At 55.6% G+C, this 15,768-nt stretch overlaps 1 protein-coding gene across 2 annotated transcripts in view; it reads right to left on the bottom strand.

The window, feature by feature from the left end:
• Positions 1-15,768, bottom strand: part of si:dkey-91m11.5 (PH_BCR_vertebrate and RhoGAP_Bcr domain-containing protein) — a 406,087-nt gene that overhangs the window by 34,199 nt on the left and 356,120 nt on the right. For both annotated transcript variants that reach the window (XM_059983343.1, XM_059983342.1), the window contains one exon: positions 4,200-4,339. In XM_059983343.1, the coding sequence (XP_059839326.1) occupies positions 4,200-4,339 (140 nt within the window). The remainder of the gene's footprint in view (positions 1-4,199; positions 4,340-15,768) is intronic.

The following is a 15,768-nucleotide window of genomic DNA, read 5'->3' on the forward strand; positions in this document are numbered from 1 at the left end:
AAAACTCAGGGAGAGTTTACGTTGTTTGGTTTTGCTTTTTAGGAGGTGATGGCATTCAAGCCCTGATTCAGGTTGAGTCTGGAATTGAAAAGGATGTGAAAGGCACCAGTTTAGGCTGTTTCTTGTTCTTAAACATGGCAGTCAATACATCAAGTGATATCTTGACATGTAGTATGTAAACTGCAGTCGGGATCATGGCGCAGAATTCTCTGGGAAAATAGAATGATTGGCACTGAATCAAAAGCTGTTGCAGGTCAGAAGGCAGCGAGTGGGAATAAAAGGATCCTTTTCTGGTTGGCTGCCAGTGACTAGTGGTGTTCTGCAGGGGTCAGTGTTGGGACCGCTTCTTTTTATGGTGTATATAAATGATTTAGATGATGGAATAGATGGCTTTGTTGCCAAGTTTGCAGATGATACTGTTATGTACCCCTAGAGTGCATTTTTTCTGTGGACTGTCACTTTAAAACGCTGGGAAAATGAGACTGACTTTTACTCTATGGGATTTCTACTGTATGCCTGCTTCTGAGTTGCTATGGCGAAGAGAGGTGGAGTTATTTGATGGACAATCGATGTTATGGTTTCCCTGCAGCTTGTTTACATTTTTCTGCGGCTTGTTTTGAATTTACAAGGACACACAGACACCCACAGCTCAGAGTCAATGGAAGACACCAGTGAGTCAGTCACCGGTTTAAACTTCCAGTAGCCCAAAAGGGTGAGTTGAGATCGATCCTGAGTATTGCTAAATGACTCTCACAAGTTCTGCGAATGGACCAAGTTTGCAGGAAGGGAACAAAAGAGAGGAGAGGAAGTTTTGGAACAGAAGAAACCTAGTGACAAAGAGATCACTGTTTGGACTCTCTCTCTAAGTAGCCCGTGAGGGTGAGTTTGTTTCCATTCGGCTACGGAAGTGCAATTGTTACTTAGTTAATCCACAGGAGTGGGTTCTCTGGTGATGGGAAAACCTTTGTGAATACCACGTGTGTGTTTACCCTTTGGGTGTGGTATTTCACTGTGGCAAGTCACTGTTGGAGTTATTTCGTATGTCGTGGAACTGGATAAGTGGCTATGACGTTGTGTGTGATTCGGGTAACCTTGTGGAATCTACCGGTGTGCCCACCCTTGCCTGGGTGGTGGTTCCCTTGAAGATGGTCCCCTTTGTGATAAGCTACTGTTTGTGATGGTCCATACGTGGATTCTGTTTGAGTATCCTGTGGCCACCACTTTGGGACGTCCCGTAGCTGAATTTGGGTGTGGTACCACTTGTGTTGAAAGGATATTCGTTGAAGTTCACTGTCAGTGATAGTTGTGTGGAGTGGAACAGCTTCAGAGATAAAACCTACTGCTATTGTTATTTTGTATTGCTATCCTGGAACCTGTGCAATATCTTTCTTTCTTTCTTTCTAAATCTTTTTATTAATATTAGTAATATGGACAGAATACAGATGATATATTGATAAAGAAATTACCAACATACACATTCCATTACATATGAAAAAAAACATACATAATAGTTACAATATAAATGAGTTTACCAAGACATAAGCCATAAGATATATGTATGGACATAGTAAATCTAAATATTTCATAATGTATAATATAAAAAAAACAGAAAAAAGAAAGAAAAAAAACAAAAAAAAAATTTATGTAATGCAAAACTAACTAATCTAATCTAATAACTATAACTAATAAGTAATATAAAAAAAAGAAAAACAAACAAAAGCGAAAGAGAGAAAAAAAAAAGTGGGCTGTTTATAATATCTCACAAAAATAAGTATTCATCAATGCCGTCACTTCCAGTCCTCTCAAAATACATAAGCTAAAAGCTGGGAAATCAAATGTACTTGGCACAGGGTCATATTACATCATATGAAAATGTTGAATAAATGGTCTCCATAACTTTTCAAATTTAATAGAAGTCTCAAAAGTACCACTTCTAATTTTTTCTAAATTTAAACATAACATAGTTTGAGAGAACCAATTAAATACAGTGGGAGGATCAATTTCTTTCCAATTCAACAATATAGATCTTCTAGCCATCAGAGTTAGAAATGCAATCATTCGACGGGCTGAAGAAGATAAATGCTGTGAATCTAACATTGGTAAACCAAAAATTGCGGTAATAGGATGAGGTTGTAAATCAATATTCAAAACCGCAGAAATAATATCAAAAATATCTTTCCAATATTTCTCCAAAAATGAACACGACCAAAACATGTGAGTTAAAGACGCAATTTCAGAATGACATCTATCACAAATAGGACTTATATGAGAGTAAAAATGAGCTAATTTATCCTTGGACATATGGGCCCTATGTACAACCTTAAATTGTATTAATGAATGTTTGGCACATAACGATGATGTATTAACTAATTGAAGAATTCTATCCCAATTCTCACTAGAAATACTAAAACTAAGCTCTCTTTCCCAATCCTGTTTAGTCTTATAAAGGGGCTGAACCTGTGCAATATCGACATAATTGCCTTCTCACATCATACGCCTCTGGATTACAAATCTCTCTCTCTTACCACCAACAGCATCCTTGTGCATTGAACTGAACTTTCTCACATACCATCTTAAGACTGTATCATTTACCACTTAAGCTTGAAGAAGTTTGGGGTTTTATGTTTACACACTTATATGCATAAACTCTGCTAACCCGTTTGATTTATCTGGTTTTATTACTATCTTACGTAGATACTAATAAATAGTGTTTTGTTTATAGCAAAACCAGACTCCAGGTGTGTTCCATTTCTGCTGGTTCTTTTAACCCGTCATGGGGTACGTAACAATATGAAGATCGGTGGAGGGGCAGATAGTGTTGAGGAAACAGATAGGATGCAGAAGGACTTAGACAGATTAGGAGAATGAGCAAGAAAGTGGCAAATGAAATAGAATGTTGGAAAATGCACGGCCCTGTACTTTGGTAGTACAGATAAATGTTGCGGACTCCTTTCTAAACGGGGTGAAGATCCAGGAATCTGAGATACAGAGAGACTTAGAAGCCGTTATGCAGAACAACCTAAAGGTAGAGTTGGTGGTGCGGAAGGCAAATGCCATGTTAGCATTCATTTAAAAGATCCAGAATACAAGAGCAAGGATGTGAGGCTGAGGCTTTAAAAAGTACGGGTGAGGCCTCACCTTGAGTATTGTGAACAGTTTTGGGCCCCTCATCTTAGAAAAGATGTGCTGGCATTGGAGAGGGTGCAGAGGAGGTTCACAAGGATGATTCCAGGAATGAAAGGGTTATCATATGGGGAACATTTGATGGCTCTAGGTCTGTACTCACTGGAATCCAGAAGGATAAAGGGGGATTTCATTGAAACCTTTCGAATGTTGAAAGGCCTAGACAGAGTAGATGTGGAAGGGATGTTTCCCACGGTGGGAGAGTCTAAGACAAGAGGGCACAGCCTCAGGATAGAGAGGCACCCTTTCAAAACAGAGATGCAGAGAAATTTCTTTAGCCAAAGGGTGGTGAATTTGTGGAATTTGTTGCCACGTGCAGCTTGTGGAGGCCGGGTTGTTGGGTGTATTTAAGTCAGAGATTGATAGGTTCTTGATTGGACATGGCATCAAAGGTTACTGGGAAAAGTCTGGGAACTGGGGTTGAGGAGGAGTTTTAAAAAAGGATCAGCCATGATTGAATGGCAGAGCAGACTCGATGGGCCAGATGGCCTAACTCTGCTCCTATGGCTTATGGCCTTATGCAGCGTTGTGTTTGATTCCACACAATATTTTTAATCTCATTTACAATCAACAGAAAGACACTGCCCATCATCCATTTCCATCCCTGTCTCTAAAGTCTTTCCACATCCTTATTTTCACTGCTAAACATGTTACTCCATCTCATGATTCCGTTTACCTACACTTAGAGCCATTATTTCTAGCCCTTTCATCCATCTCACAGTTAAGTCTTTATTGTGAAGCATTGTTAAATTTCGGCTGACAGAATCAGAGATAGAAATTGTTTAGGATATGTCAGCATTTTGTTTACAGTAATACAGCATGGACCATTCTACTCAGATGCCCTGTTCTCCACTTCATTACTTACAGGGTTTATTTCACAGAAAATCAATCTCCATGAGTGCACAAAAATCAAACTATAGGCATAATATCGAAATATTTTAAATTCAAGCAGCTAGGATCGTGTGTAATTACATTGTATAGCCACAAGTTGTTCCTTACAGTTCCTGAATACTTACTAGCATCGAAGGAAGCTTTGAGGGTCTGAATGTCTGTGGCAACTCCCGATACTCGATAGATTCCGACTTCCTCCATCCCACGCCTCTCAATCTCCTCCACACACTGTCGTACTATGTAAGGCACTTTGGACCTCTCTCGCCTGGTGAAGCAAAACATTCTCTGAACCCAAAGTCTGTTACATTTACAACTGGACGATTTCAGGAGACCCAAAATTATGTGATATCTGGAGAAAATGAACCTGCAGAGTCATCTATAAAAGCTTCTTTCTTTTCACAAGGTTACTGGGTAGCTAAAGAAAAAATTGATTATTTATGAATCTAATTGTTATTGGCCAATTGAGATTCCATAATTCACAGTCAAAAAGACATTATTTGGTTGTTTATCCCAAAGCTGTGCACAAACTAACATCTGCCAATATTGATGGCACTTCAAAGTAATTCTTTAAAGCTGCTATATAATGTATGATTTTACTACTCTAAGTTATGCATTATTTTGTTTGATTACAGGTGTCCCGTTTTTCAAATGTTTGCTTTACGTCAACTGGCTGTTACGAAAGACCTACATTAGTTACCTGTTTTCGCGAACAGCAGGTGTTTCCGCTGTTAGGAAAAAAGCAGTGCACGCCAAGCAGCCAAGTTCCTCCCCCGGAACTGCATTCCAGCCAGCATTGCTTAAACACGTGCCCGTGAGCATCTGTGCTTTATGTCGATTTATTTTGTACATCTGTTAGCAAGATGAGTTCTAAGGTATTGGAAAAGCCTAAAAGAGCGCGTAAGGGTGCTACACAGCGTAAAACTAGACATAATTAAGCGTTTTGATCGTGGTGAACAAAGTAACAATATAGTGAGTTTAGCCAAGGGTTTGTGGAAGTTGACGAAGATGATGTTGAAGAGGTTTTGGCATCCCATGACCAAGAACTGACAGATGAAGAGCTGATGAAGAGGAAAGGATAACAATTGAAACCGAACGCAGTAGCGAATGGCTCGAAAGTGAAGACATCCAGGAACTGAACGGGAAGCAATTTCGTGAGATTTTCGCTGTGATTGACAACGCTGCAACGATTGCAGAAAAGTATGACTTCAATTTTGAAAGGGTACGTAGGTTTAGGGCATATTTGCAGGATGGTTTGAGTGCTTACAATGAACTGCATGATAGAAAAATGCGCGCGGCTAAGCAGTCAAGCATACTGTCGTTTTTCAAGCATTCCATATCATTCACAGCAGACGACGAAACTCAACCTTCGACGTCGAGGCAGGCAGACATTGAGCAGAAGATGACCTGCCTGCCGTGATGGAAACAGACAACGATGAGATGACACCCCAGTCTCCTCTACCTCCCACCACCCCAACCTCCGACGACTCAGCCTAACACACCATCATCAGTGTGCTCCCTCTCTCCTCGATTCCAGTAAGTGAAACTACACTGTACATACATTATTTCTACTTTATATAGGCTGTGTATTTTTATGTGATACTTGGTAGCTTCATAGCTTAAAGGTTACTGGAAAGAGCGTTTCTGCCGGGAGCGCTTGCGCAGTGTGTTTCTGCCAGGAGCGCTTGCGCCGTGCGTTTCTGCCAAGAGCGCTTGCGCCGTGTGTTTCTGCCGGGAGCGCTTGCGCCGTGTGTTTGTGCCGGGAGCACTTGCGCCGTGTGTTTCTGCCGGGAGCACTTGCCCCGTGTGTTTCTGCCGGGAGCGCTTGCCCCGTGAGTTTCTACCGGGAGCACTTGCCCCGTGTGTTTCTACCGGGAGCGCTTGCGCCGTGTGTTTCTGCCGGGAGCGCTTGCGCCGTGTGTTTCTGCCGGGAGCGCTTGCCCCGTGTGTTTCTGCCGGGAGCGCTTGCGCCGTGTGTTTCTGCCGGGAGCACTTGCGCTGTGTGTTTCTGCCGGGAGCGCTTGCGCCGTGTGTTTCTGCCAGGAACACTTGCCCCGTGCGTTTCTGCCAGGAGCGCTTGCCCCGTGTGTTTCTGCCGGGAACACTTGCCCCGTGTGTTTCTGCCGGGAGCGCTTGCGCCGTGTGTTTCTGCCAGGAACACTTGCCCCGTGTGTTTCTGCCGGGAGCACTTGCGCCGTGTGTTTCTGCCGGGAGCGCTTGCACCATGTGTTTCTGCCGGGAGCGCTTGCGCCGTGTGTTTCTGCCGGGAGCGCTTGCACCGTGAGTTTCTACCAGGAGCGCTTGCACCGTGAGTTTCTGCCGGGAACACTTGCCCCGTGTGTTTCTGCCGGGAACACTTGCCCCGTGTGTTTCTGCCGGGAACACTTGCCCCGTGTGTTTCTGCCGGGAGCGCTTGCACCGTGAGTTTCTACCAGGAGCGCTTGCACCGTGAGTTTCTACCAGGAGCGCTTGCACCGTGAGTTTCTACCAGGAGCGCTTGCACCGTGAGTTTCTGCCGGGAACACTTGCCCCGTGTGTTTCTGCCGGGAGCGCTTGCGCCGTGTGTTTCTGCCGGGAGCGCTTGCCCCGTGTGTTTCTGCCGGGAACACTTGTGCCGTGTGTTTCTGCCGGGAGCGCTTGTGCCGTGTGTTTCTGCCGGGAGCGCTTGCGCCGTGTGTTTGTGCCGGGAGCACTTGCGCCGTGTGTTTCTACCGGGAGCGCTTGCACCGTGTGTTTCTGCCAGGAACACTTGCCCCGTGCGTTTCTGCCAGGAGCGCTTGCACCGTGTGTTTCTGCCAGGAACACTTGCCCCGTGCGTTTGTGCCGGGAGCGCTTGCACCGTGTGTTTCTGCCAGGAACACTTGCCCCGTGTGTTTCTGCCAGGAGCACTTGCACCGTGTGTTTCTGCCAGGAACACTTGCCCCGTGTGTTTCTGCCAGGAGCGCTTGCACCGTGTGTTTCTGCCAGGAACACTTGCCCCGTGCGTTTGTGCCGGGAGCGCTTGCGCCGTGTGTTTCTGCCGGGAGCGCTTGCACCGTGTGTTTCTGCCGGGAGCACTTGCCCCGAGTGTTTCTGCCGGGAGCGCTTGCGCCGTGTGTTTCTGCCGGGAGCGCTTGCCCCGTGTGTTTCTGCCGGGAGCGCTTGCCCCGTGTGTTTCTGCCGGGAGCGCTTGTGCCGTGTGTTTCTGCCGGGAACACTTGCCCCGTGTGTTTCTGCCGGGAACACTTGCCCCGTGTGTTTCTGCCGGGAACACTTGCCCCGTGTGTTTCTGCCGGGAACACTTGCCCCGTGTGTTTCTGCCGGGAGCACTTGCCCCGTGTGTTTCTGCCGGGAGCACTTGCCCCGTGTGTTTCTGCCGGGAACGCTTGCCCCGAGTGTTTCTGCCAGGAGCGCTTGCCCCGTGTGTTTCTGCCGGGAACACTTGCCCCGTGTGTTTCTGCCGGGAACACTTGCCCCGTGTGTTTCTGCCGGGAGCACTTGCCCCGTGTGTTTCTGCCGGGAGCGCTTGCCCCGTGTGTTTCTGCCGGGAGCACTTGCCCCGTGTGTTTCTGCCGGGAGCGCTTGCCCCGTGTGTTTCTGCCGGGAGCACTTGCCCCGTGTGTTTCTGCCGGGAGCGCTTGCGCCGTGTGTTTCTACCGGGAGCACTTGCCCCGTGTGTTTCTGCCGGGAGCGCTTGCCCCGTGTGTTTCTGCCGGGAGCGCTTGCCCCGTGTGTTTCTGCCGGGAGCGCTTGCCCCGTGTGTTTCTACCGGGAGCGCTTGCCCCGTGTGTTTCTGCCGGGAGCGCTTGCCCCGTGTGTTTCTGCCGGGAGCGCTTGCCCCGTGTGTTTCTGCCGGGAGCAATTGCGCCGTGTGTTTCTACCGGGAGCGCTTGCCCCGTGTGTTTCTGCCGGGAGCGCTTGCACCGTGTGTTTCTGCCGGGAACACTTGCGCCGTGTGTTTCTAGCGGGAACACTTGCGCCGTGTGTTTCTGCCAGGAGCACTTGCCCCGTGTGTTTCTGCCGGGAACACTTGCCCCGAGTGTTTCTACCGGGAACACTTGCGCCGTGTGTTTCTGCCAGGAGCGCTTGCACCGTGTGTTTCTGCCGGGAACACTTGCGCCGTGTGTTTCTGCCGGGAACACTTGCGCCGTGTGTTTCTGCCGGGAACACTTGCCCCGTGTGTTTCTGCCGGGAGCACTTGCCCCGTGTGTTTCTGCCGGGAGCGCTTGCCCCGTGTGTTTCTGCCGGGAGCGCTTGCGCCGTGTGTTTCTGCCGGGAGCACTTGCCCCGTGAGTTTCTGCCGGGAGCGCTTGCACCGTGTGTTTCTGCCGGGAGCGCTTGCGCCGTGAGTTTCTGCCGGGAGCGCTTGCGCCGTGTGTTTCTGCCGGGAGCGCTTGCGCCGTGAGTTTCTGCCGGGAGCACTTGCGCCGTGAGTTTCTGCCGGGAGCACTTGCCCCGTGTGTTTCTGCCGGGAGCGCTTGCCCCGTGTGTTTCTGCCGGGAGCACTTGCGCCGAGTGTTTCTGCCGGGAGCACTTGCCCCGTGTGTTTCTGCCGGGAGCGCTTGCGCCGTGTGTTTCTGCCGGGAGCACTTGCGCCGTGTGTTTCTACCGGGAGCACTTGCACCGTGTGTTTCTGCCGGGAGCACTTGCCCCGTGTGTTTCTGCCGGGAGCACTTGCCCCGTGTGTTTCTGCCGGGAGCACTTGCCCCGTGTGTTTGTGCCGGGAGCACTTGCCCCGTGTGTTTGTGCCGGGAGCGCTTGCCCCGTGTGTTTCTGCCGGGAGCACTTGCCCCGTGTGTTTCTGCCGGGAGCGCTTGCCCCGTGTGTTTCTGCCGGGAGCACTTGCGCCGAGTGTTTCTGCCGGGAGCGCTTGCCCCGTGTGTTTCTGCCGGGAGCACTTGCCCCGTGTGTTTCTGCCGGGAGCGCTTGCCCCGTGTGTTTCTGCCGGGAGCGCTTGCACCATGTGTTTCTGCCGGGAGCGCTTGCCCCGTGTGTTTCTGCCGGGAGCGCTTGCACCATGTGTTTCTGCCGGGAGCGCTTGCAGAAGCGCTTGCCCCGTGTGTTTCTGCCGGGAGCGCTTGCCCCGTGTGTTTCTGCCGGGAGCGCTTGCACCGTGTGTTTCTGCCGGGAGCGCTTGCCCCGTGTGTTTCTGCCGGGAGCGCTTGCCCCGTGTGTTTCTGCCGGGAGCGCTTGCCCCGTGTGTTTCTGCCGGGAGCGCTTGCCCCGTGTGTTTCTGCCGGGAGCGCTTGCGCCGTGTGTTTCTGCCGGGAGCGCTTGCGCCGTGTGTTTCTGCCGGGAGCGCTTGCGCCGTGTGTTTCTGCCGGGAGCACTTGCCCCGTGTGTTTCTGCCGGGAGCACTTGCCCCGTGTGTTTCTGCCGGGAGCGCTTGCGCCGTGTGTTTCTGCCAGGAGCGCTTGCGCCGTGTGTTTCTGCCGGGAGGACTTGCCCCGTGTGTTTCTGCCGGGAGCGCTTGCCCCGTGTGTTTCTACCGGGAGCACTTGCCCCGTGTGTTTCTGCCGGGAGCGCTTGCCCCGTGTGTTTCTGCCGGGAGCGCTTGCGCCGTGTGTTTCTACCGGGAGCGCTTGCGCCTTGTGTTTCTGCCGGGAACGCTTGCCCCGAGTGTTTCTGCCGGGAGCGCTTGCCCCGTGTGTTTCTGCCGGGAGCGCTTGCCCCGTGTGTTTCTGCCGGGAGCGCTTGCCCCGTGTGTTTCTGCCGGGAGCGCTTGCCCCGTGTGTTTCTGCCGGGAACATTTGCCCCGTGTGTTTCTACCGGGAGCGCTTGCCCCGTGTGTTTCTGCCGGGAGCACTTGCCCCGTGTGTTTCTGCCGGGAGCACTTGCCCCGTGTGTTTCTGCCGGGAGCACTTGCCCCGTGTGTTTCTGCCGGGAGCACTTGCCCCGTGTGTTTCTGCCGGGAGCACTTGCCCCGTGTGTTTCTGCCGGGAGCACTTGCCCCGTGTGTTTCTGCCGGGAGCGCTTGCCCCGTGTGTTTCTGCCGGGAGCACTTGCGCCGTGTGTTTCTGCCGGGAGCGCTTGCGCCGTGTGTTTCTGCCGGGAGCACTTGCCCCGTGTGTTTCTGCCGGGAGCGCTTGCGCCGTGTGTTTGTGCCGGGAGCACTTGCGCCGTGTGTTTCTACCGGGAGCGCTTGCACCGTGTGTTTCTGCCAGGAACACTTGCCCCGTGCGTTTCTGCCAGGAGCGCTTGCACCGTGTGTTTCTGCCAGGAACACTTGCCCCGTGCGTTTGTGCCGGGAGCGCTTGCACCGTGCGTTTCTGCCAGGAACACTTGCCCCGTGCGTTTGTGCCGGGAGCGCTTGCGCCGTGTGTTTCTGCCGGGAGCGCTTGCACCGTGTGTTTCTGCCGGGAGCACTTGCCCCGAGTGTTTCTGCCGGGAGCGCTTGCGCCGTGTGTTTCTGCCGGGAGCGCTTGCCCCGTGTGTTTCTGCCGGGAGCGCTTGCCCCGTGTGTTTCTGCCGGGAGCGCTTGCGCCGTGAGTTTCTGCCGGGAGCACTTGCCCCGTGTGTTTCTGCCGGGAGCGCTTGCCCCGTGTGTTTCTGCCGGGAGCACTTGCGCCGAGTGTTTCTGCCGGGAGCACTTGCCCCGTGTGTTTCTGCCGGGAGCGCTTGCGCCGTGTGTTTCTGCCGGGAGCACTTGCGCCGTGTGTTTCTACCGGGAGCACTTGCACCGTGTGTTTCTGCCGGGAGCACTTGCCCCGTGTGTTTCTGCCGGGAGCACTTGCCCCGTGTGTTTCTGCCGGGAGCACTTGCCCCGTGTGTTTGTGCCGGGAGCACTTGCCCCGTGTGTTTGTGCCGGGAGCGCTTGCCCCGTGTGTTTCTGCCGGGAGCACTTGCCCCGTGTGTTTCTGCCGGGAGCGCTTGCCCCGTGTGTTTCTGCCGGGAGCACTTGCGCCGAGTGTTTCTGCCGGGAGCGCTTGCCCCGTGTGTTTCTGCCGGGAGCACTTGCCCCGTGTGTTTCTGCCGGGAGCGCTTGCCCCGTGTGTTTCTGCCGGGAGCGCTTGCACCATGTGTTTCTGCCGGGAGCGCTTGCCCCGTGTGTTTCTGCCGGGAGCGCTTGCACCATGTGTTTCTGCCGGGAGCGCTTGCAGAAGCGCTTGCCCCGTGTGTTTCTGCCGGGAGCGCTTGCCCCGTGTGTTTCTGCCGGGAGCGCTTGCACCGTGTGTTTCTGCCGGGAGCGCTTGCCCCGTGTGTTTCTGCCGGGAGCGCTTGCCCCGTGTGTTTCTGCCGGGAGCGCTTGCCCCGTGTGTTTCTGCCGGGAGCGCTTGCCCCGTGTGTTTCTGCCGGGAGCGCTTGCGCCGTGTGTTTCTGCCGGGAGCGCTTGCGCCGTGTGTTTCTGCCGGGAGCGCTTGCGCCGTGTGTTTCTGCCGGGAGCGCTTGCCCCGTGTGTTTCTGCCGGGAGCACTTGCCCCGTGTGTTTCTGCCGGGAGCGCTTGCGCCGTGTGTTTCTGCCAGGAGCGCTTGCGCCGTGTGTTTCTGCCGGGAGGACTTGCCCCGTGTGTTTCTGCCGGGAGCGCTTGCCCCGTGTGTTTCTACCGGGAGCACTTGCCCCGTGTGTTTCTGCCGGGAGCGCTTGCCCCGTGTGTTTCTGCCGGGAGCGCTTGCGCCGTGTGTTTCTACCGGGAGCGCTTGCGCCTTGTGTTTCTGCCGGGAACGCTTGCCCCGAGTGTTTCTGCCGGGAGCGCTTGCCCCGTGTGTTTCTGCCGGGAGCGCTTGCCCCGTGTGTTTCTGCCGGGAGCGCTTGCCCCGTGTGTTTCTGCCGGGAGCGCTTGCCCCGTGTGTTTCTGCCGGGAACATTTGCCCCGTGTGTTTCTACCGGGAGCGCTTGCCCCGTGTGTTTCTGCCGGGAGCACTTGCCCCGTGTGTTTCTGCCGGGAGCACTTGCCCCGTGTGTTTCTGCCGGGAGCACTTGCCCCGTGTGTTTCTGCCGGGAGCACTTGCCCCGTGTGTTTCTGCCGGGAGCACTTGCCCCGTGTGTTTCTGCCGGGAGCACTTGCCCCGTGTGTTTCTGCCGGGAGCGCTTGCCCCGTGTGTTTCTGCCGGGAGCACTTGCGCCGTGTGTTTCTGCCGGGAGCGCTTGCACCGTGTGTTTCTGCCGGGAGCACTTGCCCCGTGTGTTTCTGCCGGGAACACTTGCGCCGTGTGTTTCTGCCGGGAGCGCTTGCGCCGTGTGTTTCTGCCGGGAGCACTTGCGCCGTGTGTTTCTGCCGGGAGCACTTGCACCGTGTGTTTCTGCCGGGAGCACTTGCCCCGTGTGTTTCTGCCGGGAGCACTTGCACCGTGTGTTTCTGCCGGGAACACTTGCACCGTGTGTTTCTGCCGGGAACGCTTGTGCCGTGTGTTTCTGCCGGGAGCGCTTGCGCCGTGTGTTTCTGCCGGGAGCGCTTGCCCCGTGTGTTTCTGCCGGGAACGCTTGTGCCGTGTGTTTCTGCCGGGAGCGCTTGTGCCGTGTGTTTCTGCCGGGAGCGCTTGCGCCGTGTGTTTCTGCCGGGAGCGCTTGCGCCGTGTGTTTCTGCCGGGAGCGCTTGCGCCGTGTGTTTGTGCCGGGAGCGCTTGCGCCGTGTGTTTGTGCCGGGAGCGCTTGCGCCGTGTGTTTGTGCCGGGAGCGCTTGCGCCGTGTGTTTGTGCCGGGAGCGCTTGCGCCGTGTGTTTCTGCCGGGAGCGCTTGCGCCGTGTGTTTCTGCCGGGAGCGCTTGCTCCGTGTGTTTCTGCCGGGAGCGCTTGCCCCGTGTGTTTCTGCCGGGAGCACTTGCCCCGTGTGTTTCTGCCGGGAGCGCTTGCCCCGTGTGTTTCTGCCGGGAGCACTTGCCCCGTGTGTTTCTGCCGGGAGCGCTTGCGCCGTGTGTTTCTACCGGGAGCGCTTGCCCCGTGTGTTTCTGCCGGGAGCGCTTGCCCCGTGTGTTTCTGCCGGGAGCGCTTGCCCCGTGTGTTTCTGCCGGGAGCGCTTGCCCCGTGTGTTTCTGCCGGGAGCGCTTGCCCCGTGTGTTTCTACCGGGAGCGCTTGCCCCGTGTGTTTCTGCCGGGAACACTTGCCCCGTGTGTTTCTGCCGGGAGCGCTTGCCCCGTGTGTTTCTGCCGGGAGCGCTTGCCCCGTGTGTTTCTGCCGGGAGCACTTGCCCCGTGTGTTTCTGCCGGGAGCGCTTGCCCCGTGTGTTTCTGCCGGGAGCACTTGCCCCGTGTGTTTCTGCCGGGAGCGCTTGCGCCGTGTGTTTCTACCGGGAGCGCTTGCCCCGTGTGTTTCTGCCGGGAGCGCTTGCCCCGTGTGTTTCTGCCGGGAGCGCTTGCCCCGTGTGTTTCTGCCGGGAGCGCTTGCCCCGTGTGTTTCTACCGGGAGCGCTTGCCCCGTGTGTTTCTGCCGGGAGCGCTTGCCCCGTGTGTTTCTGCCGGGAGCGCTTGCCCCGTGTGTTTCTGCCGGGAGCACTTGCGCCGTGTGTTTCTACCGGGAGCGCTTGCCCCGTGTGTTTCTGCCGGGAGCGCTTGCACCGTGTGTTTCTGCCGGGAACACTTGCGCCGTGTGTTTCTACCGGGAACACTTGCGCCGTGTGTTTCTGCCAGGAGCACTTGCCCCGTGTGTTTCTGCCGGGAACACTTGCCCCGAGTGTTTCTACCGGGAACACTTGCGCCGTGTGTTTCTGCCAGGAGCGCTTGCACCGTGTGTTTCTGCCGGGAACACTTGCGCCGTGTGTTTCTACCGGGAACACTTGCGCCGTGTGTTTCTGCCGGGAACACTTGCCCCGTGTGTTTCTGCCGGGAACACTTGCGCCGTGTGTTTCTGCCGGGAGCGCTTGCCCCGAGTGTTTCTGCCAGGAGCGCTTGCCCCGTGTGTTTCTGCCGGGAACACTTGCGCCGTGTGTTTCTGCCGGGAACACTTGCCCCGTGTGTTTCTGCCGGGAACACTTGCGCCGTGTGTTTCTGCCGGGAGCGCTTGCCCCGAGTGTTTCTGCCAGGAGCGCTTGCCCCGTGTGTTTCTGCCGGGAGCACTTGCGCCGTGTGTTTCTGCCGGGAGCAGTTGCCCCGTGTGTTTCTGCCGGGAGCGCTTGCCCCGTGTGTTTCTGCCGGGAGCACTTGCCCCGTGTGTTTCTGCCGGGAGCGCTTGCCCCGTGTGTTTCTGCCGGGAGCACTTGCCCCGTGTGTTTCTGCCGGGAGCGCTTGCCCCGTGTGTTTCTGCCGGGAGCGCTTGCGCCGTGTGTTTCTGCCGGGAGCACTTGCCCCGTGAGTTTCTGCCGGGAGCGCTTGCACCGTGTGTTTCTGCCGGGAGCGCTTGCGCCGTGAGTTTCTGCCGGGAGCGCTTGCGCCGTGTGTTTCTGCCGGGAGCGCTTGCGCCGTGAGTTTCTGCCGGGAGCACTTGCGCCGTGAGTTTCTGCCGGGAGCACTTGCCCCGTGTGTTTCTGCCGGGAGCGCTTGCCCCGTGTGTTTCTGCCGGGAGCACTTGCGCCGAGTGTTTCTGCCGGGAGCGCTTGCGCCGTGTGTTTCTGCCGGGAGCGCTTGCCCCGTGTGTTTCTGCCGGGAGCGCTTGCCCCGTGTGTTTCTGCCGGGAGCACTTGCGCCGAGTGTTTCTGCCGGGAGCGCTTGCGCCGTGTGTTTCTGCCGGGAGCGCTTGCCCCGTGTGTTTCTGCCGGGAGCACTTGCCCCGTGTGTTTCTGCCGGGAGCGCTTGCCCCGTGTGTTTCTGCCGGGAGCGCTTGCGCCGAGTGTTTCTGCCGGGAGCGCTTGCGCCGTGTGTTTCTGCCGGGAGCGCTTGCGCCGTGTGTTTCTGCCGGGAGCGCTTGCCCCGTGTGTTTCTGCCGGGAGCGCTTGCGCCGTGTGTTTCTGCCGGGAGCACTTGCGCCGTGTGTTTCTGCCGGGAACACTTGTGCCGTGTGTTTCTGCCGGGAGCGCTTGCCCCGTGTGTTTCTGCCGGGAGCGCTTGCCCCGTGTGTTTCTGCCGGGAACGCTTGTGCCGTGTGTTTCTGCCGGGAACACTTGTGCCGTGTGTTTCTGCCGGGAGCACTTGCGCCGTGTGTTTCTGCCGGGAGCGCTTGCACCGTGTGTTTCTGCCGGGAGCGCTTGCCCCGTGCGTTTCTGCCAGGAGCGCTTGCACCGTGTGTTTCTGCCAGGAACACTTGCCCCGTGCGTTTGTGCCGGGAGCGCTTGCACCGTGCGTTTCTGCCAGGAACACTTGCCCCGTGCGTTTGTGCCGGGAGCACTTGCCCCGAGTGTTTCTGCCGGGAGCACTTGCCCCGTGTGTTTCTGCCGGGAGCGCTTGCCCCGAGTGTTTCTGCCGGGAGCGCTTGCGCCGTGTGTTTCTGCCGGGAGCGCTTGCCCCGTGTGTTTCTGCCGGGAGCACTTGCACCGTGTGTTTCTGCCGGGAGCACTTGCACCGTGTGTTTCTGCCGGGAACACTTGCGCCGTGTGTTTCTGCCGGGAGCACTTGCCCCGTGTGTTTCTACCGGGAGCGCTTGCCCCGTGTGTTTCTGCCGGGAACACTTGCGCCGTGTGTTTCTGCCGGGAGCACTTGCCCCGTGTGTTTCTACCGGGAGCGCTTGCCCCGTGTGTTTCTGCCGGGAGCACTTGCACCGTGTGTTTCTGCCGGGAACACTTGCCCCGTGTGTTTCTGCCGGGAGCGCTTGCGCCGTGTGTTTCTGCCGGGAGCGCTTGCCCCGTGTGTTTCTGCCGGGAGCACTTGCCCCGTGTGTTTCTGCCGGGAGCACTTGCGCCTTGTGTTTCTGCC

The sequence above is a fragment of the Hypanus sabinus genome, chromosome 10 (genome assembly GCF_030144855.1).
Source record: "Hypanus sabinus isolate sHypSab1 chromosome 10, sHypSab1.hap1, whole genome shotgun sequence".
Taxonomy (NCBI): Eukaryota; Metazoa; Chordata; class Chondrichthyes; order Myliobatiformes; family Dasyatidae; genus Hypanus; species Hypanus sabinus.